The sequence below is a fragment of the Pristiophorus japonicus genome, chromosome 3 (assembly GCF_044704955.1).
Source record: "Pristiophorus japonicus isolate sPriJap1 chromosome 3, sPriJap1.hap1, whole genome shotgun sequence".
Taxonomy (NCBI): domain Eukaryota; kingdom Metazoa; phylum Chordata; class Chondrichthyes; family Pristiophoridae; genus Pristiophorus; species Pristiophorus japonicus.
In genome coordinates this window covers 115,406,454-115,429,917 of record NC_091979.1, presented here as the reverse complement: position 1 = coordinate 115,429,917, position 23,464 = coordinate 115,406,454, and the positions used below count along the sequence as shown (strand labels likewise).

Below are 23,464 nucleotides of genomic sequence, written 5' to 3'. Positions count from 1 at the left end.
TTGACATCTTTATGCCCCTTAAAAGGCAATTGGGATAACTAGGTCCCATTTTCCTCGGGATCTTGCGCGTTGCCAACCAGAGTTACAGTGGGAGACCACTGAGGAATTTTAGGGCCATGATGTTTTCAGCACATTGCTATGGTGGGGCAGTATCAATATGTCAAGTGGCATACTACCAATGTAACTTTTATTCCCCAGGGAAAACCAGTATAATAAATCCAAAAGCAACCTTTTAGATTAAAAAGTGATTTACTTCCAGGTCCACTGGTAATTCAAATGAGTTTATTGAGTTTGTAGTTAAGCCACAGAAACCAGTGAGTTTCACAGATTCAGACTGTGGTTTGTGCTAAGTTATTTAAGTTTAATCAGCCTATGGTTAAAAAATGCTACAATTGGCCTGTGAGCCCCTGGGCTAGATAGCATGTTAACCAGGATCCCTGCTACAAGTGGAGCATGTGTGAACATTGGATGTGAACAGTGTTATGCTCACCCCGCCTGCTAGCACTCACTGCCAACGCTTATAACTGAATTATGGTCACTTCTGTCAGATGCTGGAGCATGCACATAAAACTGTACTGCAAGTACAGAAAAATTTGAGAGAAAAATACTACTTTGATATCTTCGATAGTCTTCATGTCATTTTCCACAATTTGAGGTCTTGTATCTGCCCCATGACCAGTGGAAATTATCGCTTTATCCTTCTTCTATTTCATCCTAGAAAAATGGCATCTTGCTGGAATTACACCAATGCACTGACATCAATATTTAATTGTTGATGTAGTCATGTTCACATTGCTAAATAGAGGCCATCACATTATATGGAAATGAAGCACAATTGATGCACATGATAAGAATAAAATTCTACCCTCTGTATTTAGAGAACACACCCAAGAGTCTGCATAGGTGCTTAATTTAAAGAGAGTTTCTAATGGACACATAGTTAAGTCATTGAAGATCTGACAGACAAATTGTATCAAATCAGAGCTAATTCAGCTTTAAACCATGGTACTGCACTAGCGATGATGAAACAAGAGAAAAGAGTTTGATTGAAAAAAAAAGACTGATTAAATGGATGGAAAATTTAGTTGCACACCTGTGGTAAGCAGTGATTTTGAAATTCAGATATTTATGTTGGCTTAATTCTCATTTCAAAATGACACTGCTATAAGAAAGGTTTGTTATGAACCTTCAGCTCTGAAAGTCTCTGGTCTGGTCCCAGAAGCAACGGCTGTGTTTCAGCCTGTAAAATACTCACATTTGGTACTCCTTCGAATAATATCAGTGGAGGGGGGAGGGGAACGCCATTTCCAAGTAGATTTAGAATTTATGCATTCACCCTTGTGCTGCCATGGCGATGAACAGAATAACTTCCCTGTACCGGTTTCTGTCAGAGGGTAGTGTACAGAGAGGGTAACTTTGATTCTCCAGCTAACTACAACATTATACCAAGAAATATGGCTAAAGGTCAGAGCTTCAGAATCCAAATCCTTTAATAATGCAGTGAGAAAACTGTTGATTTAAAAAAAAGACAGATCTCGAATTCTTGTAATACAACAGTACAATCGAAGAAAAGCAGCAATAAAGAGAAGTTATCTCTTACTGTACATCACAATAATTCCGGAACAATTGGATAAGGAGAAGCTACTTACATAACTGTACTTCTGGGAAGTTTTGCTACTACAGAAGATTTGTTTCTAATCAATCAACAAAAGTTCAGACAGTCCTGGCTAAAATGGAGGCAAGTCCCTTTGCTTGCTGGCTGTGTCTTCTCTCTCTCTTTGTCCTCTGGCTTTTCCTTTGTCTGTCCAATCGGGAAATGCCACCCAGTGTCGGAAAAACGTAATGACCCCTACGGTGTCCATAATCAAACAAAAAGCTCCAACCATTACACTCCCCATCTAAAAATAACAAGGATGGACAGTTTTACTAGTTAGAGTTCAGTTCCTCAGTTCGTGGGATGGTTTCGAGGTGGGCATCGTCTATATAAGTATGTGTTCAGTCTCGTATAGCTGTAACGCGTGCCATCTCTGCAGACCATACCATCCATCTTACGTACCCTTCCGTCATCGGTGAGGTAGGACTTGGATACATGTGCAAGTGGCCAGTCGTTCCGGTGAAGTTCTTTCTGCCGGAGGAGAACAACATCCCCGACAGAGGTGTCCGGCTTTGTCTTGTGTCAAGGCTGCCGGCTCTGCCGGTGAATCCGGAGTTGATCTGCAGGTTGTTGAACCCGTCTCCATTGTCATCTTCCAGACGGATCCTGTTGCGCCAAGTTGCCAGCTGGTGTCTGGAGGGGCTGAGTTTTCGGAGCCACGAGCATGACGGGAGTGAGTGCCTGAGGTTCATTGTTGAGAAGTGGAGGGAACTCCAAGTTTCCCTCCAAGTTAAGGTGAGCACCTTCTGTTACGATCTTAACTGAGTGTTGGTGTCGGATGGACATGGCCTTTGGTGCCTGAAGGATAGTACAGTTGATGGAGGCATGGACTTTCTCATTTGCCCCGCTTGGGCCAACCTGCCCGGAGACTGTCCAGCCTAGGGTCCGTACGTTGTGCCCGTTGAGATACTCCCTGATCTCGAGAGGCTCAGGGCAGTTTCTTCCAATGAGGAGGATGATGGGGACATACTCTCTTGGCTCGGGTATCTTTTCCGCCACTAACCGGAGGTGGGGGAACTGCTCGCAGAAATCGGGACGTGAGATCTCGCTTCTGTCTCCGGGGATATGGGTATTATTGAGAATGGTAGGCAGCTGTTCTGTCTTTCAATCTACCGCTTCTACGATTAGACCACCTGCTCGTCTCCCTTGACCGTGATCCTGTCTCCGGCAAGCTCATACGAGAAGGCTGGACCCGGGAGGTCTAAAGCATCAAAGATTTCGAGGTTTCCGAAACAGGCATTCGATTGGTTGTCCAGCACCGCGTAGCCAAGGATACGTTTCGAGGGACAATCTTTGTGGTAGATTTCGCAGATCTTACAACAAGATCATGCGGAAGGGCAAGCCAGGTACCTGGTGCACTTTGTGTTGGCCTGTATGACCTATGGCTCATCTATTGGCCTTTCTTTGTGGCTCTCCCCGCCATTCTATCTCAGCGTCGCATGCATGAAGGAGGCATACTCTGTACTTTGGCATTCCTTGCAATGCACTTTGGTCCAGCAATCTTGCATTCTGTGGTGGTCGCCACACCTGAAACACAGGCCGTTGACTCTACAGAATTCTCTTCGTTCTTAAATGGGCTTTCGGCTGAAAGCGATGCAGTCCGACAGATGATGGCCTCGCTCGTCATGGTAGAGGCATATCTCTGAAGCTAGCAGCGTGGGCACCGCCTTCGAAGGTGTAAATGTTGCCAAGACACGAAGGGAAGAGCTGGGGCTTCTGCTCGTTTTCATCCTCTCCCGAGGTTGGCTTACTGCGTGAAGGTCGCTGTCACTGTGCTGCCTGGCTTTTTTTTTCAGGAATTTAGCCAGCATAGCAAAAGGAGAGTAGCTGCCGTTATCAGTCTTATGTTCTGATACGTGCTTCCCCCATGCATTGTGTAAGTAGGTAGGGAGTTTTTCGAGTGTCAGGTAAAGATAGTGGGGATAGTTGAGCAGCCCCAATTCGGGCAAGTCGTCTATCTGTGCTGTGATGTCTGTGCACAATTCAGCAAGTTCGCGAAGTTTGTGGCCCTCATCTGCCCTGAACTTCGGAAAGCTGTTGAGCTTTTGAAGGACGGATGTTGCAATCCTCATCTTGTCACCAAAACATTCCTAGTTCCTTCCACGCTTCCAGGTAGGCCATTTCAGGGTCCGCAACGTACAGGTGCTAGAACCTGTCTACCAATTCCTTGACCTTTCCCCAGTTGTGAACTTGGCAAGAAAGGTAAGCTTCTGCATGGCTGGGTGGCGGCCTGGTCTACCATGGCTTCGAATGCATGACGCCATGGCTGAAACATGACATCGGGCTCGTGTACGGGGTGGCGCTGACGAGCGAGTGTCGGAAATGTCCTGAAGTCAGGTCGAGGGTTGGCTCCCTCCTGTCGGTTGCCGGCTCGAGAGGACGGAGGCTCGAGTAGTTCAGTGCTACGCCGCTGGCTGGTGGGACAGCTCTTCATTCCGTTCCAGATGGCTGAAAGATCGGGGCTATTGTCCAAAGCCGGAATACAGGGGCAGAGTGAACTGATCTTTCTGCGATGTGCCGAAATTGCAAGGCATGATCATTTGAGGTCTGTTCTGGTGAGGTTCGGACCCAAGGCTTCCGTGCCTCTTGCTCGGCTCGCTCCAACTCGTCTACCCTTTCTTGCTGTACAGCGACGGTTTCCTGGCTTGAAGTATCTGGAGGTCCGCCTCGGCCTGCGTTTCTGCCGCTTTCGACTTGGTCGTTTGTCTTGCTATGAGTTCCTCAGTCTGCGTTCTTTGCGGTAGCGGCGGCTTGAGAGTTGATCAAGGTAGTCCGACTTAAGGACAATGTTCTTGAGCTCCTTGTCGAGTGTTCCAACCGTCTGCTGACGCTCGACCGCGATTCCAGTGACACGGGGTGCAGCCACTCCCGTCATGTGGGCAATGGCGCTGTTCGTGAGTTCACAGTTCCCTAGGACGATCAACTCAGTTTTGTTGAGCATCTTCCTTGAATGTTCCCGCTTTTCTTGAGTGTAGCGGTCGCAGAACGCAGCCCCCAGCTCTTTGTATGTCTGTAGGCCCGAGCAAACCTCGGCCGTGGCTGTTGGAAGAGTGTTCTCATCATCTGGGGCATCTTGAAGTTCTTCAAGAATTAGCTGGGTTCTCCGCCAGTGACTGTGTAATTTCTTTTTTCTTGCTTCTACGTCATTGCTGAGGACTTTTGGGGTAGGGTACCTCTCTCTCTCTGATCGACTCAGAAGGTCTGGCCCAGGGGGAAGAGATCTCTTTGAGCTCTGAGCGTAGAGTTTCCTCGTACAGGGATCTTGTGCTATCGGGAACACCTGACATGATAATCTTCTGCCCAGTGACCTGGGCGATTACTCGGGGTAATACTTAAGTCGTGCTTCACAGTTATTTTTCACTGTACCGGTTTCTGCCAGAGCGTAGCATACGGAGAAGGTAACTCTGATACTCCAGCTAGCTTCAACACTACACCAAGAAATATGGCTAAAGGTCAGAGCTTCAGAATCCAAATCCTTTAATAATGCAGTGTGAAAACTGTTGATAAAGAATAAAAGGCAGATCTAGAATTCTTGTTGTACAACTGTAATAGTCAAAGAAAAGCAGTAATAAAGAGAAGTTACTTATCTCTTACTATACATCACGGATAAATACACTAATTCCAGAACAATTGGATAAGAAGTTACTTACATAACTGTACTTCTGGGAAGTTTTGCTACTACATAAGATTTGTTTCTAATCTACAAAAGTTCAGTCCTAGCTAAAATGGAGGCAGGTCCCTTAGCTGCTTGCTGGCTGTCAGTGTTCTCTCTCTCTTTGTCCTCTGTCCTCTGGCTTTCTCTTTGTCTGTCCAATCGGAAAATGCCACCCAGTGGCGGGAAAACGTCATGACACCTACGGTGTCCATAATCAAACAAAAAGCTCCAAACTAAAAGCTCCAACCATTAGAAACATAGGGCTGCACTTTCCACTTCACATCGCCCATCTAAGGCCCATCTGTAGCCCAAAACGTACCTCTATCGCTCATTTTGAGCAAAAAGTGGAAACTAGGCCCAAAACATCGCCAGAAAAATAGGCCCCCAAGTTTCCACTTTGATCGCCGAGATGATTGCCCAAATGATCGCCCACACAAAGCCCATCCCGAGTTTCAGCACCTAGCATGCACTTCGCTGGGCCGATGCAAGGCCCAAAAGAGTGCTAAAAAATAGTTGCTTTTTCAGAGCCTCAGAGAGGGAAATGGGCACTACAGACGCCATTTTTAGCTTCTGAGGAAGGATGGAGAATTTGTTCTGAGTTATTTAGCGAGTAAAATTGAAGCAAATTGTACTCAGAAATTTGGGACAGGGAATATAAATAGGTATTATCAACTTATTTATGCTAAATAGATCTCATGTTGGAATTATTTAGTAAATAACTTTTACATAGTGAAGTTATTTAATGATATTGTTGGAACAGGCGGGAGAGGACGCGGGCGAGGACATAGGGGAGCTTAATCAGCATGGCGATCTAGCACCAGTACCACCACACCTTTCCCGAAGACCAGTAGCCAGTGGCAGTTACACGGCTGCTAAGCTCTTGCGCCAGCAGCTCATTAATGAACGCTTCGCATGAACTATTATTGTTGATATTCAAACATTCAAATACAGTTATGTTTAAACAAAAGTTTCATTTCCGTGGGGAAGCAGAATAAACAAACAAATATACATGAAAAACTGTACGTTGTAAAACTTATGTAAGTAAGAGAGAAGGTACAAAAGTTGTAGAAACTTTTTTTTTATTAAGAAACAAGATTTTTTTTTAAAGAACTAATGAACAACACCCTCCCTCCAACCCCCGCACCAACCCACCCTTCCCTCAAAATCCCCAAAACGTTAGAAGAAGAAGAAATTGAACATTTTAAAGAACAAGTGACCATTTAAGTAATGATAACAAGTGACCATTTAAGTAATGATAACAAGTGGCCATTTCAGTAATGATAACAAGTGACCATTTCAGAAAGAATGGAAAGTGAACAGTTGAGTAATGATAACAAGTGAACATTTAACTATTGAATACAAGTGGCCAATTTAGTAATAATAACAAGAGAATAATAAAGTGATAATAACAAGTGAACATTTTAAAACAAGTGAACTATTGAGAAGCACTCCCCGGTCCCTACCTGCAGCCACGTTTCCCACCAGATCCTGTCCCACCCCGTGTTCGCACCCCACCCATCCGTTTTGGTCTCCGCAGACCGACACCAAGACATCGTGCAGAGTGGGACGGCAAGACTTCCTGCCGTGGTGAAGGTAACGAAGCGGAAGTAGAAGCCTCAGGCTCTACTTCGGAGTCAGGAGGAACTGTGTCCTCCGTACTCGCTTGTGTGCTTGGGGTCTCGCTGCGAGTGGACACGACACCTTGGGGTGCAGCACCGTGTCCAGCCAGCAAGGTGTGCCATAGGACATTTGTTGCAGCTGTCTGCTCCGATCGTCTCCAACCTCTCCTGAGCAGTCTGTGACTGCTCAGAAGACCAGTTGGAGAAGCGCGAGCAGAACTCGCTCCAGGATGTGGAGAACTGGCTCCAATTGTTTGAGAAACCCGCGAACCCCTGGATAAAGTCGCGACCGATCGCGACCGTCTCCCTGCACAGTGATAGTAAGCTCTCCGCCTGGTCCTCCGTGACAGGCGAGTGCATATCACGCTGTGGGGTCGGCATGTGCAATGTCACGCGCCTTGGCATCACCACTTGCAAACCACTTGGTCCCGGTGCCTCATCTGTCTCAAAAGAGATGGCCGCAGGTTCTTCCCCCCTCCCCACAAAATAAATCTCCTGTTCTTCTTCCTCCTCCTCTTCCTGCTGCTCTCGCACAGACGCAGCAGGAGTCTGCAATGGCTCCTCCTCTGGCTCTTCCTCCTGGGAGTGTCCCGATTGGTCAGTGGACATGTCCGTTGACTCCATCAGTACTTGTTGACTTTTGAAAGACAAATGGAAGTTATAAACAACGTTTAACAATGCAAATCAATTCATCTCAATTAAGAACTCAAAACATTACCATTATCCCATATGCACAAGCGGTCACCAGGCCTAACATGACCTCATTTGAAGATCAATAGTACATCTCAATAGTATAACTCAATTATATATCAAATTAAAGTATCATTGCATAGGATTACCCACGTAACAAATATTTATTAGTGATTCACACATTGCACAATGTACAGTTCTCATTACTCACGTGACTCTAGGGTGGATTCACCCACACCACTGGTTGTGACCGAACGGTTTTCTGGCCCCACCAAGGCCACTGCAAGCTCCTCGTAAGCATTGAGCGACTGCAGCATGGCATAGGCCCCGCCCGTCCTGCGTTGCTCGCGTTGGTTGATGGAAATCTTCTTCTGTAATAGGTAACATTGCACGACATAAGCAGATGGATTTGGTAATAAACATTTAGGACTGACAGAGTTATAAGTTCAATTTCAAGTTTGCAATACATTGCATGGGAACCTATTTCATATTGTAACATTCAAATTTATGTTGCGGTGCATAAATATAATCATAATTTAATCCTAATTTAGTTACTTAGTCATGCTTAAAGATTACAATTTACAATATAACATTGCAGATTGTAATTAGATTTTCCATACAACATTAAATAATAAATATGGATGATTTCAAATTTAAATTTCAACTCACTCTTGCAGCCGCCAGTAGACTGTTCCATCTTTTCCGGCACTGGTCCGGTGTCCAGTTGATGCCGACGTCACCATGTCGGCAATCTCTGCCCAAATCCTCCGATATGCACAGGGTGGAGGTTTCCCATGCCCACCCCGTGTCAGATCCTCCCACCTCACACTGACACTGTTCACTAGGGCCTCATTTGCCTCTTCGCAGGAGGGTTCGGCCCTTCTCTTTCCTGCAGCTCCCTCCATTCTTTAAATTTATCTGTTTTTTCAGTAGCTTAAGATAACCTGCTTCCTTTCTCCTCTCTCGCTCTCTCTCTCTCTCTCCCTCCCAGACCCACATAGAGCTTCTGAGCATGTGTGAAGACCCTTGACACCTCAAAACGTGGGAAGGAGCATCAACCTGAAAAAAAAAATCAACCTGCACATGCGCAGTAATGCGTTGCTAGAGAAGCTTTTTTTTTTATTCACTTGTTTACTTTGGCCGATCGTGAGATCACCGAGAAATGACATCGCCCATTTGACATTGCTGGGCTAAGGCCGAGTTGAAAATCGCAAAAAAAAAATGGGCCTTGAACCGGCGATCAGCACGGGCGATACGTCCCGCATCACTGGAACAAGGCCCATTTTTTTCGGCTTTAGCCACCAAGTGGAAAGTCTAGCCCATAGAAAAAAGGAGCAGTAGTTGGCTATTCGGCCCTTTGAGTCTTCACCACCATTCAATATGATCATGGCTGATCACCATATTCCCGCTTTCTCCCCATACCCCTTGATGCCTTTTGTTTCTAGAATGCATGCCTGGGTCACCCATACAAATGAGAATAGAAAGAAAAGCTTACATTTATATAGCACCTTTAATGATCTCAGGACATCCCAAAGCTCTTTACAACCAATTAAGTACTTCTGTAGTGTAATCACTGTTGCAATGTAGGAAAGGCAGCAGCCAATTTGAACAGAGCAAGGTTCCACAAACAGTAATGTGATAATGACCAGATTAGCTGTTTTTAGGTGTTGGTTGAGGGATAAATATTGGCCAGGACACTGAGGAAAACAGCCCTGCTCTTCTTCGAAATAGGCCACCTGAGAGGGCACATGGGAGCTCAGTTTAATGTCTCATCCAAAAGGGAGCACCTCCAACAGTGCAGTGCAGTACTCCTTCGCTACTATACTGGAATGTCAACTTATATTTTGAACTCAAGTTCCTGGAGTGGGACTTGAACCCACAACCCACTAACTCATAGGTGGGTACTACCACAGGTTCAGCACCATGAGGCGGGAGATCCCTAACTGGGTCTTTTCCTCATTCTCCTGTAGGTACAGCAGCCAAGTGCTAATTATGATCAGTGCCCGGTGTAGTGTATTTGCTTCATAGGTTCTTTGCTTAAGAATTCATAGCTACACATTTGCCGCAAAGAACTAGCTGGTTTATTAGCAAAGGTTTAACAATCAAACTAAACACCACCAGTTCATCCACCAAGCTCACAACTGCACACCTCATCATGGAGAACCTGAACTCAATTAACTGGGATTTTATTGAATCTTGTAAACATCACATGACTGGCTAAGCCACTCTCAGTGCAACAGCTCCACAACTCTTTTGGGGGGGAAACAAAATACACGTTAGATCAAGTGCCCCCCGATCTGGGGGACACGCCAGACACTTAACTGCCCCCCTTTTTTTTAAAGTTTTTTGTTTCTTTTTTTGTTTTTTATGGGGTTTTTTGTGTTTTTTTTGGGGGGGGGCATTAAAACCATATATTTTACAAGTGCCCCCTATAAAAGGGGAGGGGGACACTAAAAATCCGGCAATTAAAACAAATTAAATTTTAAAACATATAAAATCAAATTAAAATTTGGTTGCCGGGGGTAGCAACAGCTCCACAACTCTTTTGGGTCGACAAAATAAACATTAGATCGAGTGCCCCCCCAATCTGGGGGACACTCCAGACACTTATAACTGCCCTCTTGTTTTTTAATTTTAAAAAATTTTGGGGGTGTTTTTTGTGTATTGGTTTCCTTTTGTGATTTTTTTTTGGGCATTAAAATCATATAATTTACAAGTGCACCCTATAAAAGGGAAAGGGGACACTAAAACCCGGCAATTAAAATAAATTAAACTTTAAAACATATAAAATCAAATTAAAATTTGGTTGCAGAGGGTAGCAACAGCTCCACAAGCCTGTAATGCATGCTCACAGGTGCATACATTACACCTTGTGCTCAACCCTGCTCAGAGTCCTCAATCCGAGTGAGACCTGGGTGCTGCCGGGAGGTAAATGGTTTCCTTCTATAAGGCCACCAGAACACAGATTGAGGCTGTAGGCCTACTTGCTGCTGTCTTTGGACAACAGGCGAAAAGACCCATAACTGGCAGACATAACTGCTACTACAGGCCTCTCAGGTCTGCAAGAATTTTTTTTAAATATATTCGTTCATGGGTTGTGGGCGTAGCTGGTAATGCGACATTTATTGTCCATTCCTAATTACCCTCAAGAAGGTAGTGGTGAGCCACCTTCTTGAACCGCTGCAATCCGTGTGGTGAAGGTACTCCCACAGTGCTGACTTGGTCGTAGTGGTTTAGTGCAACCGAGTGACTTGCTAGGCCATTTCAGAGGGCAGTTAAGAGTCAACCACATTGCTGTGGTTCTGGAGTCACATATAGGCCAGACGGCAGATTTATTTCCCTAAAAGACATTAGTGAACCAGTTGGGGCTTTCTGACAATATGGTAGTTTCATGGACACCATTACTGATGCTAGCTTTTTAATTCCAAATTTATTTAACTAACTGAATTTTTACATTTTCCCAGCTGCCGTAGTGGGACTTGAACACGTCTCTGGATTATTAGTCCAGGCCTCTGGATCGCTAGCCCAGTGACATAACCACTATGATACTATACCCTTAACTTGCTGAATTTCTGCTGAGTCGTGGCACAGGCTCCTGTCAAGAGGTAGACCAGTGCCTGGGGAAAGTTCGGCCAATGCTCATGACTTGAACTTGGAAATCTAGGAGTGCTTAGGTCACATTGTGCCCAAGCATTCCACCTTAACATTGTCTAGGTAGAGGTGGGAGAAGGTAAAAATAAGGGCCAGTAAGTCTATGCTTTACACCTGTAGATGTTCAGAATGAACCACCTCGCATTCTGAGCTCTGTTTGATTCTCTGGTTACACTGAACCAAGCATTAGTAACGCAGTAGTAAGGAAGGACATTAGCGTGGATGATGTGGAATCTATATGGGTAGAGCTGCGAAACACCAAAGGGCAGAAAACATTAGTGGGAGTTGTGTACAGACCACCAAACAGTAGTAGGGAGGTTGGGGATGGCATCAAACAAGAAATGCAATAAGGGTATAGCAGTTATCATGGGTGACTTTAATCAGCATATTGATTGGGCTAACCAAACTGGTAGCAATACTATGGAGGAGGATTTCCTGGAGTGTATAAGGGATGGTTTTCTAGACCAATGTGTCGAGGAACGAACTAGAGAACAGGCCATCCTAGACTGGGTCTTGTGTAACGAGAGAGGATTAATTAGCAATCTGGTCGTGCGGGGCCCCTTGGGGAAGTGTGACCATAATATGGTGGAATTCTTCATTAAGATGGAGAGTGACACAGTTAATTCAGAGACTAGGGTCCTGAACTTAGAGAAAGGTAACTTCGATGGTGTGAGACGTGAATTGGCTAGGACAGACTGGAAAATGATACTTAAAGGGTTGACGGTAGATAGACAATGGCAGATATTTATAGATCATATGGATGAACTACAACAATTGCACATCCCTGTGTGGCGTAAGAATAAAAAAGGAAGGTGGCTCAACCGTGGATAACAAGGAAAATTAGGGAAAGTGTTAAATCCAAGGAAGAGGCATATAAATTGACCAGAAAAAGCAGCAAACCTGAGGACTGGGAGAAATTTAGAATTCAGCAGAGGAGGACTAAGGGTTTAATTAGGAGGGGGGAAATGGAGTATGAGTGTAAGCTTGCAGGGAACATAAAAACTGCTGCAAAAGCTTCTATAGATATGTGAAGAGAAAAAGATTAGTGAAGACTAATGTAGGTCCCTTGCAGTCAGAATCAGGGGAATTCATAATGGGGAACAAGGAAATGGCAGATCAATTGAACAAATACTTTGGTTCTGTCTTCACTAAGGAAGACACAAATAACCTCCCGAAAATACTAGGGGACCAAGGGTCTAGTGAGAAGGGGGAACTGAGGGAAATCCTTATTAGTCAGGAAATGGTGTTAGAGAAATTGAAGGGACTGAAGGCTGATAAATCACCAGGGTCTGATAGTCTGCATCCCAGAGTACTTAAGGAAGTGGCCCCAGAAATAGTGGATGCATTGGTAGTCATTTTCCAACATTCTATAGACTCTGGTTCAGTTCCTATGGATTGGAGAGTAGCTAATGTAACCCCACTTTTTAAAAAAGGAGGGAGAGAGAAAACAGGGAATTCTCAACCGGTTAGCCTGACATCGGTAGTGGGGAAAATGTTGGAATCAATTATCAAAGAGGTAATAGCAGCACATTTGGAAAGCAGTGACAGGATTGGTCCAAGTCAGCATGGATTTATGAAAGGGAAATCATGCTTGACAAATCTTCTGGAATTTTTTGATGATGTAACTAGTAGAGTGGACAGGGGAGAACCAGTGAATGTAGTGTATTTGGACTTTCAAAAGGCTTTTGACACAGTCCCACACAAGAGATTAGTGTGCAAAATTAAGGCACATGGTATTGGGGGTAATGTATTGACGTGGATAGAGAATTGATTGGCAGACAGGAAGCAAAGAGTTGGGATAAATAGGTCCTTTTCAGAATGGCAGGCAGTGACTAGTGAGGTGCCGCAGGGCTCAGTGCTGGGACCCCAGCTAGTTACAAGATACATTAATGATTTAGACGAAGGAATTGAATAGAATATCTCACGTTTGCAGATGACATTAAGCTGGGTGGCAGTGTGAGCTGTGAGGAGGATGCTAGGAGGCTGCAGGGGGACTTGGACAGGTTAGGTGAATAGGCAAATGCATGGCAGATGCAGTATAATGTGGATAAATCTGAGGTTATCCACTTTGGTTGCAAAAACAGGAAGGCAGATTATTACCTGAATGGTGACAGATTAGTAAAAGGTGAGGTGCAGCGAGACCTAGTACATCAGTCATTGAAGGTAGGCATGCAGGTACAGCAGGCAGTAAAGAAGGCAAATGGCATGTTGGCCTTCATAGCGAGGGGATTTGAGTATAGGAGCAGGGAGGTCTTACTATAGTTGTACAGGGCCTTGGTGAGACCACACCTTGAGTATTGTGTGCAGTTTTGGTCTCTTAATCTGAGGAAGGACATTCTTGCTATTGAGGGAGTGCAGTGAAGGTGCATCAGACTGATTCCCAGGATGGCAGGACTGACATATGAAGAAAGACTGGATCGACTAGGCTTATATTCACTGGAATTTAGAAGAATGAGAGGGGATCTCATAGAAACCTATAAAATTCTGACGGGATTGGACAGGTTAGATGCAGGAAGAATGTTCCCTATGTTGGGGATGTCCAGAACCAGGGGTCACAGTCTAAGAATAAGGGGTAAGCCATTTAGGACCGAGATGAGGAGAAACTTCTTCACTCAGGGAATTGTGAACCTGTGGAATTCTTTACCATAGAAAGTTGTTGAGGCCAGTTTGTTAGATATATTCAAAAGGGAGTTAGATGTAGCCCTTACGACTAAAGGGATCAAGGAGTATGGAGAGAAAGCAGGAATGGAGTACTGACGTTGCACGATCAGCCATGATCATATTGAATGGTGGTGCAGGCTCGAAGGGCCGAATGGCCTACTGCTGCACCTACTTTCTATGTTTCTATTACAATGTTGAGTCTCTAACAGCAGCTATGAGTGGCAGCTGCTCTTCCGCTACATCTATCATTATTGAATGGGAAAGGCAGAGCTCCTGAATGCATACTTAAAACACATGATGGAATACTGTTCGCCGGCCTGACTGCATATGAAATTTCTAATGAGAGTAGAGAACTAGCGTGATTGTCAGCTCATGTGAATCATTAAACATTTAAAAGCAGTTGAATAGCATGTGTGTTTGTTATTAAGCACCAGTTGTGTATGGTTTTACATCATGTAACATGAACAACAAACATGTAATATAACAGTAAGTCAACAAATGACTCAATTCACTCTTTGGAATGGAAAATTACAAAAGTTCTCTGTTCAGATTAAACAAATAATAAATAACATCAATTTTTAGAAGGGGCAAAAACATTGTACCGAGATTATTTGGTTATCTCTTCCTTCATCAATTATTGGAAAAATTTAAATTGGGAATAGATCAGTTCCTTGCCTTAATGCAGTTTAGGGCATGCATGCTGATAACCCTAGAGAATGAATTGAATAAGGTTTTGCTCTCATAACTGAATTAATTCATGGAGATTCAAAAAAACAATACATCATCCATAAGGGTTACTGAGATTTTGATAGCGATTCCGCCAGTGAAGATTGGATCTGAATCTGTAAATGGACTTCACTACATAACATTACATTTTCAGAATGTTCGGAGCTGCTTTTTTAAAGCCTTGCTCAATACAAGATACTAAATCATGTCCATTGTCACCTATCACAAATAAGTGTCAGAAAACATCATCTTGTATCACCATGGAATGAAAGGGTATGATTTTGCATAGAGTGTGAAATAGCTAAGAGCTAAAATCATTGTAGTGGGAAGAAACCTTTGTTTAAGGCTATTAATTTCTTCTCTTTACAAGATAATTGTGGACAAGAATGGCTATTCAGCCCATCTTAATTCATCCTCTCAAAAATACCCTACAGTCCACCCATTACAACGTAACAATTGGTTCTTAAATTATCTTTGTCTTTACTCTCTCTTGACATCAGTCTTAAATTTACTTCTTACTCATTTAAACCTGCACCCCCTTGTCTTCACCTCACAATTTAAAGTAATATTCTGAATTTACCTTTTTCAATTGAAGATCACCTCTCAGACATCTCTATTTCAAGCTGAAAAGCCATCTCTCCAAACTCATGTTCTGGTCTGGTCAGAGTATTATAATTTGATCATGACTTCTTGTGGCCTGCATGTTATTTTTTTCTATGTGCAGTAATTTCCAATTATGAATGTTAAATTTTATCTGCCATTTTTCTGCCCACATACATATTTTGTCCAAGATGTTCTCCAATTTCAAGTTTCAGAGTTTACTTCATTTAATTCCACTGATTCTTCTGGCTTGATATCTGTAAATCATTCACACTCATTGCGGTGGTGGCGGGTGGTGAGTATTCTCACTGGAGTCAGGTCTTGAAAACTGGAGAGCTGAGTAAGCTATAGGTGGTCAAACAGCGAAAGGCTGCACGAAGGATGGAATACAGGACAGCAGTTAGAAAATTTAGCTGCAAGTCAACCCTCTGAAGGGGTTCATGTGTTGTAATGTGTTCAATATTTTTATATGATTACACAAAGGCAAGTTGTATTGTGGAAATAAGTGATGGGAAATCAAGCAGTCTACACTTCATCTCAACAAATGTTTGCCCAGTCTTCTTTCAAAGAAATTGAAGAAATACACGACCACAAGAGGATGATGCATCCTGGGTACGCCATTATGAAAGTAGATACAAGGCAGTGTCACTGAACTTCCATAAAACTAAGATGCTCAGACCGCTTAAGAGAAACTAACACCATTAAACCCAAGAAGGTATTTATGGTAGATCCAAATTTGTTAACAGCTGCATATTCAGCAGTTTCCCTTTAAAGATATAGCTCCTGATCTTTGGTAAAGCTGAATCCCAGACTTGATCATTCTGTGGTCATTGTCCACCAGGGGTGCCATGCCTTTCATTTACTGTACACTGCATCATTAACCAATATCAAGTCAAATTGTATGCATGTGTATATAAAAAAAAATACCTGAAACATTTATGACCATTTGTATTCATTGAAGGTACAGTGATCTTCTTCTTCGTTGCCGTGAACTTGACACTTGGACACAGGATCTGTCCCTTCCTAGTGTAATCTGGATATCTGGTTTTTTCAACCCACAATCCTTTCTTACAGGTAATAATAAAAGATCATAATTGTTTTCAAAGTATATAAGTCTATTTGGAAACTCAGTTGTTTTGAACACAAAATGTTTTTGTGAGATCTCTCAATTCTTAAATACAGGTGATAGAATTCTTCTAAAATATGGTATTCCATATTAAATAGATGGGCATAATTATGGAGAGCAAACAAATTGCAGTGAAAAAATACTGACACACAGAATAAATAAAATGCAATATACAGATCAAAATAATCTACAAAAATTTAGAAGCAAAATATGCATCTCAATATTGTTGCCGCTATGCTGTACACATGACAATTTTGCAGTTTTTAAAAATTCTTTCAAAAACTCAGTCGGCATGCCAAAACCAAGGTTTTGATCAACTGTGCAATTTCAAAAATAATGGATTTACCCATAATCTACTTAAATATTCTCTTCCTGATTAGGCGGGGTAGGTGGGATAGACTAGCACATTCAAGCAGGATAAACCAATCCTAGGCCCCAAGTTTCCACACGCAGCAAAACAGGCGCCCCTCCGAGCTGGGTGCCCGTTTTTCGCACCGAAAACGGCGCCTGAAAAAAAACGCGGTATTCTCGAGCTCCTTGCAGCTCGATGTCTGCTTGGCGCGGCGCAGCGCACTGGGGGCGGAGCCTACCACTCTCGCCGATTTTGTAAGTAGGAGGGGGCGGGTACAATTTAAATGAGTTTTTTTGGTGCCGGCAACCCTGCGCGTGCGCGTTGGAGCGTTCGCGCAGTCTGAAGTAAACATTGGCACTCGGCCATTTTAAAAAGTGCAGCAGAAAAAGTGAACATTTGTTTATTGAACCCTTGCAAAGGCTTGTATTTTAATTTTCTTGATATTTCTGTGTGTGAGGGAGTGCATTCTGTAATTAAAGATAGACTGTGATAAACGGGACACATGCACTTGTTTGAGACTATTCAAATTCTTTGTAGCTGTTCAATGTTTAACATTTTTTAATAAAACCACATTGCCCTACCATGATCAGCACTGAGGCTTCTTGCAGCTTTCTCCCTCCCCCTGCCGTCAGTCGGTCCCGACGGCAAACGGCTGCCTGAAGCACTGAGGCTTCTTGCAGCTTTCTCCCTCCCCTGCCGTTGGTCGGTCCCGACGGCAAACTGCTGCCTGAAAGGCCTGCCTGAAGCACTTTCACACAGGTAGGAACGTGGTTTATTTAATCTTTTCTTTGCTTATAAATTTTTATTCAGGTTGGATTTATTTGTATAATATTTGTATAAGTATAACTAAGGATTTATTGTAGAATTTAATGACTTCCCTTCCCCCCCCACCTCGTTCCCGACACCTAATTTGTAACCTGCGCCTGATTTTTTAATGTGTAGACAAGGTTTTTTCAAGCGCACAAAAATCTTCACTTGCTCCATTCTAAGTTAGTTTGGAGTACGTTTTCACTGTGGAAACTTTCAAATCAGGCGTCAGTGGCTGGACACGCCCCCTTTTGAAAAAAAATTCTGTTCAAAAGTGAAACTGTTCTACCTGACTAGAACTGCAGAAAACTTAAATGTGGAGAATTCCGATTTCTAAGATACTCCGTTCTCCACCAGTTGCTCCTAAAAATCAGGAGCAAATCATGTGGAAACTTGGGGCCCTAGATTCTAATGTCAATCATTCTGGTTGGGTGTTGTGTCCTGTTATACTTGGCTGCAGGTAGTTTTAATTGGTGGTCTGGAGCTAGCCCCATTATTAAAATGTCAATATCATTACAGATGTCATGATATGATCTTACTGATGTCTATAAAAATTAGTTATGTTGATGCAAAATACATGCCAAGTTTAAATTGCTGTGTGAATTAACTAATGTAAAATGGTCGTTAAAAGATGTTGGCCCAGAATTTGCGGTCAGCGGCGAAGCGAAGGCGTTCACCGCTGGCCCCAAAGTATGCTTCGCACAAGGATCTCATGATCCCTGTATAAAGAACTTCGGGTTTTCCGACCTTCAATTAAAATCAAAGCAGTATAGTGGGGAATCCCCTAGTGTAAATAGCTGTGATAACAAGTTCTCTAAGCAGCCAATCAAAATGTAGAATTCTCACAGACAGCAAGCAAGGAAGTGAGTAAGCTGTTAAAATTGTAACTTTTTAAAAATGTATGAGAGTAAAACAAAAATTGGAGTTCTCACATGAAGAGAGGGTAAACCTGAAATAAAGATGGACAAACTTTAAAAAAAAATTTTTTGATTAAAGTTTTACATTTTAATTTATTAAAATAGACAAATTTCTCACTGCACAGAATTAAAATCAGTTTCTCAGGCCCATAACCTTTGTTTAGCAGTAATAACGCTGTTAACATTTTGGATCTGGTCCTATGTAACGAGACAGGAAAAATAAACTATCTCCTCGTAAAAGATCCTCTCGGAATGAGTGATCACAATATGGTTGAATTTGTAATACAGATTGAGGATGAGGAAGTTGTGTCAGAAACGAGCGTACTATGCTTAAACAAAGGGGACTACAGTGGGATGAGGGCAGAGTTGGCTAAAGTAGACTGGAAACAAGGACTAAACGGTGGCACAATTGAGGAACAGTGGAGGACTTTTAAGGAGCTCTTTCATAATGCGCAACAAAAATATATTCCAGTGAAAAAGAAGGGCGGCAAGAGAAGATATAACCAGCCGTGGATAACCAAGGAAATAAAGGAAAGTATCAAATCAAAGACCAATGCGTATAAAGTGGCCAAGGTTAGTGGGAAACTAGAGGATTGGGAAAATTTTAAGCAACAGCAAAGAATGACTAAAAAAGCAATAAAGAAAGGGAAGATAGATTACGAAGGTAAACTTGCGCAAAACATAAAAACAGATAGTAAAAGCTTTTACAGATATATAAAACGGAAAAGAGTGACTAAAGTAAATGTTGGTCCCTTAGAAGATGAAAAGGGGGATTTAATAATGGGAAATGTGGAAATGGCTGAGACCTTAAACAATTATTTTGCTTCCGTCTTCACAGTGGAAGACACAAAAACCATGCCAAAAATTGCTGGTCATAGGAATGTGGGAAGGGAGGACCTTGAGATGATCACGATCACTAGGGAGGTAGTGCTGGACAGACTAATGGGACTGAAGGTAGACAAGTCCACTCGTCCTGATGAAATGCATCCCAGGGTATTAAAAGAGATGGCGGAAGTTATAGCAGATGCATTTGTTATAATCTACCAAAATTCTCTGGACTCTGGGGAGGTACCAGCGGATTGGAGAGCAGCTAATGTAACACCTCTGTTTAAAAAAGGGGGCAGGCAAAAGGCAGGTAACTTATAGGCCGGTTAGTTTAACATCTGTAGTGGGGAAAATGCTTGAAACTATCATTAAGGAAGAAATAGCGGGACATCTGGATAGGAATAGTGCAATCAAGCAGATGCAGCATGGATTCATGAAAGGGAAATCATGTTTAACTAACTTACTGGAATTCTTTGAGGATATAACGAGCATGGTGGATAGAGGTGTACCGATGGATGTGGTGTATTTAGATTTCCAAAAGGCATTCGATAAGGTGCCACACAAAAGGTTACTGCAGAAGATAAAGGTACGCGGAGTCAGAGGAAATGTATTAGCATGGATAGAGAATTGGCTGGCGAACAGAAAGCAGAGAGTCGGGATAAATGGGTCCTTTTCCGGTTGGAAATCAGTGGTTAGTGGTGTGCCACAGGGATCAGTACTGGGACCACAACTGTTTACAATATACATAGATAACCTAGAGGAGGGGACAGAGTGTAGTGTAACAAAATTTGCAGATGACACTAAGATTAGCGGGTTGTGTAGAGGACTCAGAGAGGCTGCAAGGAGATTTGGATAGGTTAAGCGAATGGGCTAAGGTTTGGCAGATGGAATACAATGTCGGAAAGTGTGAGGTCACCCACCTTGGGGAAAAAAACAGTAAAAGGGAATATTATTTGAATGGGGAGAAATTACAACATGCTGTGGTGCAGAGGGACCTGGGGGTCCTTGTGCATGAATCCCAAAAGGTTAGTTTGCAGGTGCAGCAGGTAATCAGGAAGGCAAATGGAATGTTGGCCTTCATTGCGAGAGGGATGAAGTACAAAAGCAGGGAGGTGTTGCTGCAACTGTATAAGGTATTGGTAAGGCTGCACCTGGAGTACTGCGTGCAGTTTTAGTCACCTTACTTAAGGAAGGATATACTAGCTTTGGAAGGGGTACAGAGACGATTCACTAGGCTGATTCGAGAAATAAGGGGGTTACCTTGATGATAGATTGAGTAGACTGGGTCTTTACTGGTGGGAGTTCAGAAGGATGAGGGGTGATCTTATAGAAACATTTAAAATCATGAAAGGGATAGACAAGATAGAGGCAGAGAGGTTGTTTCCATTGGTGGGGGAGACTAGAACTAGGGGGCACAGCCTCAAAATACGGAGGAGCCAATTTAAAACCGAGTTGAGAAAGAATTTCTTCTCCCAGAGGGTTGTGAATCTGTGGAATTCTCTGCCCAAGGAAGCAGTTGAGGCTGGCTCATTGAATGTATTCAAGTCAAAGATAGATAGATTTTTAACCAATAAGGGAATTAAGGGTTACGGGGAGAGGGCGGGTAAGTGGAGCTGAGTCCACGGCCAGATCAGCCATGATCTTATTGAATGGCGGAGCAGGCTCGAGGGGCTAGATGGCCTACTCCTGTTCCTAGTTCTTATGTTCTTAACACCCTTGTTACACCTAATCCCTTTGGGTCTAACTTTTAGTGGGGAATTTAGCAATGTAATTATTATGGAAGAGCCGAAGTTTGTGTCAGGTTTCCCTGATTTGGGTGATTACAAATTGCTGGGGGGCGGTGGGGCACAACGCAGATTGTTTCAGAGCTGTCAATGTCAGACTGCAACTTCGGGATTGCATATGCCAATCCCGATTGCAAATTCCAGGCCATAATTTACATGCATCACTGCCCCAGACCTTTAAAATTTTGTATAAATGTAGACAGTAATACTTAATTTTTAAATTTATTTTTATCACTTCTGGGTGCTAAGAATCTGTTTACATCCTTCTAAGTGGCATGAGAATGGCTTGAATGATGAGAACCTGCAATTTTTCCTTTCTGCCTGTGGGAAAGCACCTAGCCTCGTGTTCAGTACTTTCCCCAACAGTATAGCCAAACTAGGCATTTAATACATGTAGGAAACTGTGGGGGAAATCTCATGTCTTTGTGTTCTATAGTCTGTACATGTATGTGTCAATGCAATGCATCACCATACCATCTGCTATAATTTAATAAAATATTAAGATTCAGTTAAAGTTCCAAAATTTGTTTCAGCTGTAATGCAAAGTTTGGCCAGGAAAAATGAATGGCCCCTGGATAAGATGCACCTGATAGTGGATGTCACTAAAAAGCTGAAGGAAGACTTTGCACAACCTGCTAGAGAAGGAGCATACATTTCTGGACTTTATATGGAAGGTAAACAAAATATGTGGGTAATAATACAGTGTATAACTTTTTGTCTGTTTATAGCTTTCTAAATGTAGTACTTCCTAATTGAAACAAGTTGTGTTTACTTTGTAGTATTATTACTCACTTTGCCCCTTTCACGTTGCATCACAGGAGCACGATGGGACATCCAGAATGGCCATATAGCAGAAGCCAGGTTGAAAGAACTGACGCCGCCGATGCCCATTATATTTGTTAAAGCAATCCCCAACGACAAACAGGAAATGAGAAATATTTATGAATGTCCTGTTTACAAGACAAAACTTAGAGGACCTACCTATGTTTGGACTTTCAATTTGAAAACAAAAGAGAGATCTGCAAAATGGATTCTTGCTGGTGTCGCTTTGCTATTAGGAACATAGGAACAGGAGTAGGCCATTCAATCCCTCGAACCTGTTCCACCATTCAATGAGATCATGGCTGATCTGCGACTTAACTTTGGTCCATATCCTTTAATACCTCTTGGTTAACAGAAAGCTATCAATCTCAGATTTAAAATTAACAATTGATGTAGCATCAATTGCCATTGGTAAAACAGAGTTCCAAACTTCTACCACCCTTTGTGTGTAGAAGTTTGGAACTCTTTTCTGCCAACTCCTGAAAGGTCTGGCTCTAATTTTTAGCCTATGCCCCCGAGTCTTAGAACCCCAACCAGTGGAAATAGTTTCTCTCGATCCACCCAATCTGTTCCCCTTAATATCTTGAAAACTTCAATCAAATTACCACTTAACCATTTAAATTCCAGGGAGTACAACCCTAATTTGTGTAATCTCACCTTGTAACTTAACCCTTGAAGTCTGGGTATCATTCTGGTAAATGTCCGCTGCTCTCCCTCCAAGGCCAATATATCCTTCCTAAGATGTGGTGCCCAGAATTGCTCACAGTACACTAGGTGTGGTCTTACCAGGGTTTTGTATAGCTGCAGCATAACTTCTACCCCCTTGTATTCTAGTCCTCTAGATATAAAGGCTAGCATTCCATTAGCCTTTTTGATTATTTTCTGTATCTGTTTGACATTTTAATGCTCTATGTACCTGGACACCCAATCTCTTTGGACATCCACTGTTTTTAGCTTTTCACGATTTAGAAGGTGCACTGTTCTATCCTTTTTAGGTCCAAAGTGGATGACCTCACATTCGCTTACATTGAAATCCATTTGCCAGTTTTGCCTAATCACTTAATCTGTCAAATATCCCTTTGTAATTTTATGCTTTAATCTACACTGCCTACAACGCCACCTATCTTTGTGTCATAGCCAAATTTGAATATATGACATTCTATGCCATCATCTAAGTCATTAATAAATATTGTGACTAGTTGAGTGGGACACCAGTAGTCGCATCCAGCCAATTGGAATACCTACCCATTATCCCTACTCTGGCCCCTGCTACTCAACCAGTTTCCTAACCAGGTCAATAATTTGCCTTCAATTCCATGGGCTTCTACCTTAAGTTAACAGTCTCTTATGTGGGACTTTATCAAATGCCTTCTGGAAGTGCTAATAAATAGTATCCATAGACATTCTCTTGTCCACTACTTTAGTCACCTCTTCAAAAAATTCAATCAGGTATGTGAGACATGACCTACTTTTCACAAATCCATGCTGGCTGTCTCTGATCAATTGAAAATTTGAGGTGTTCAGTCACCCTAGCCTTAATTATATACACTGCAGCAATTTCTCCGACAACAGACA

At 42.8% G+C, this 23,464-nt stretch overlaps 1 protein-coding gene and 1 long non-coding RNA gene across 2 annotated transcripts in view; one reads left to right on the top strand and one right to left on the bottom strand.

The window, feature by feature from the left end:
* The window catches only part of dnah9l (dynein, axonemal, heavy polypeptide 9 like), a 668,659-nt gene extending 646,526 nt beyond the window's left edge, over positions 1-22,133 (top strand). Inside the window, exons 80-82 of the mRNA XM_070873660.1 lie at positions 16,218-16,330; positions 21,601-21,741; positions 21,886-22,133. Coding sequence (XP_070729761.1) covers positions 16,218-16,330; positions 21,601-21,741; positions 21,886-22,133 — 502 coding nt within the window. The remainder of the gene's footprint in view (positions 1-16,217; positions 16,331-21,600; positions 21,742-21,885) is intronic.
* LOC139259851 (uncharacterized) lies at positions 1,473-5,599 on the bottom strand. The gene is made up of 2 exons (XR_011592669.1): positions 5,305-5,599; positions 1,473-5,151 (listed from the first exon to the last, which is right to left on the bottom strand). It is a non-coding gene; the product is annotated as an uncharacterized lncRNA (long non-coding RNA).
* Positions 22,134-23,464: the final 1,331 nt, after the last annotated feature.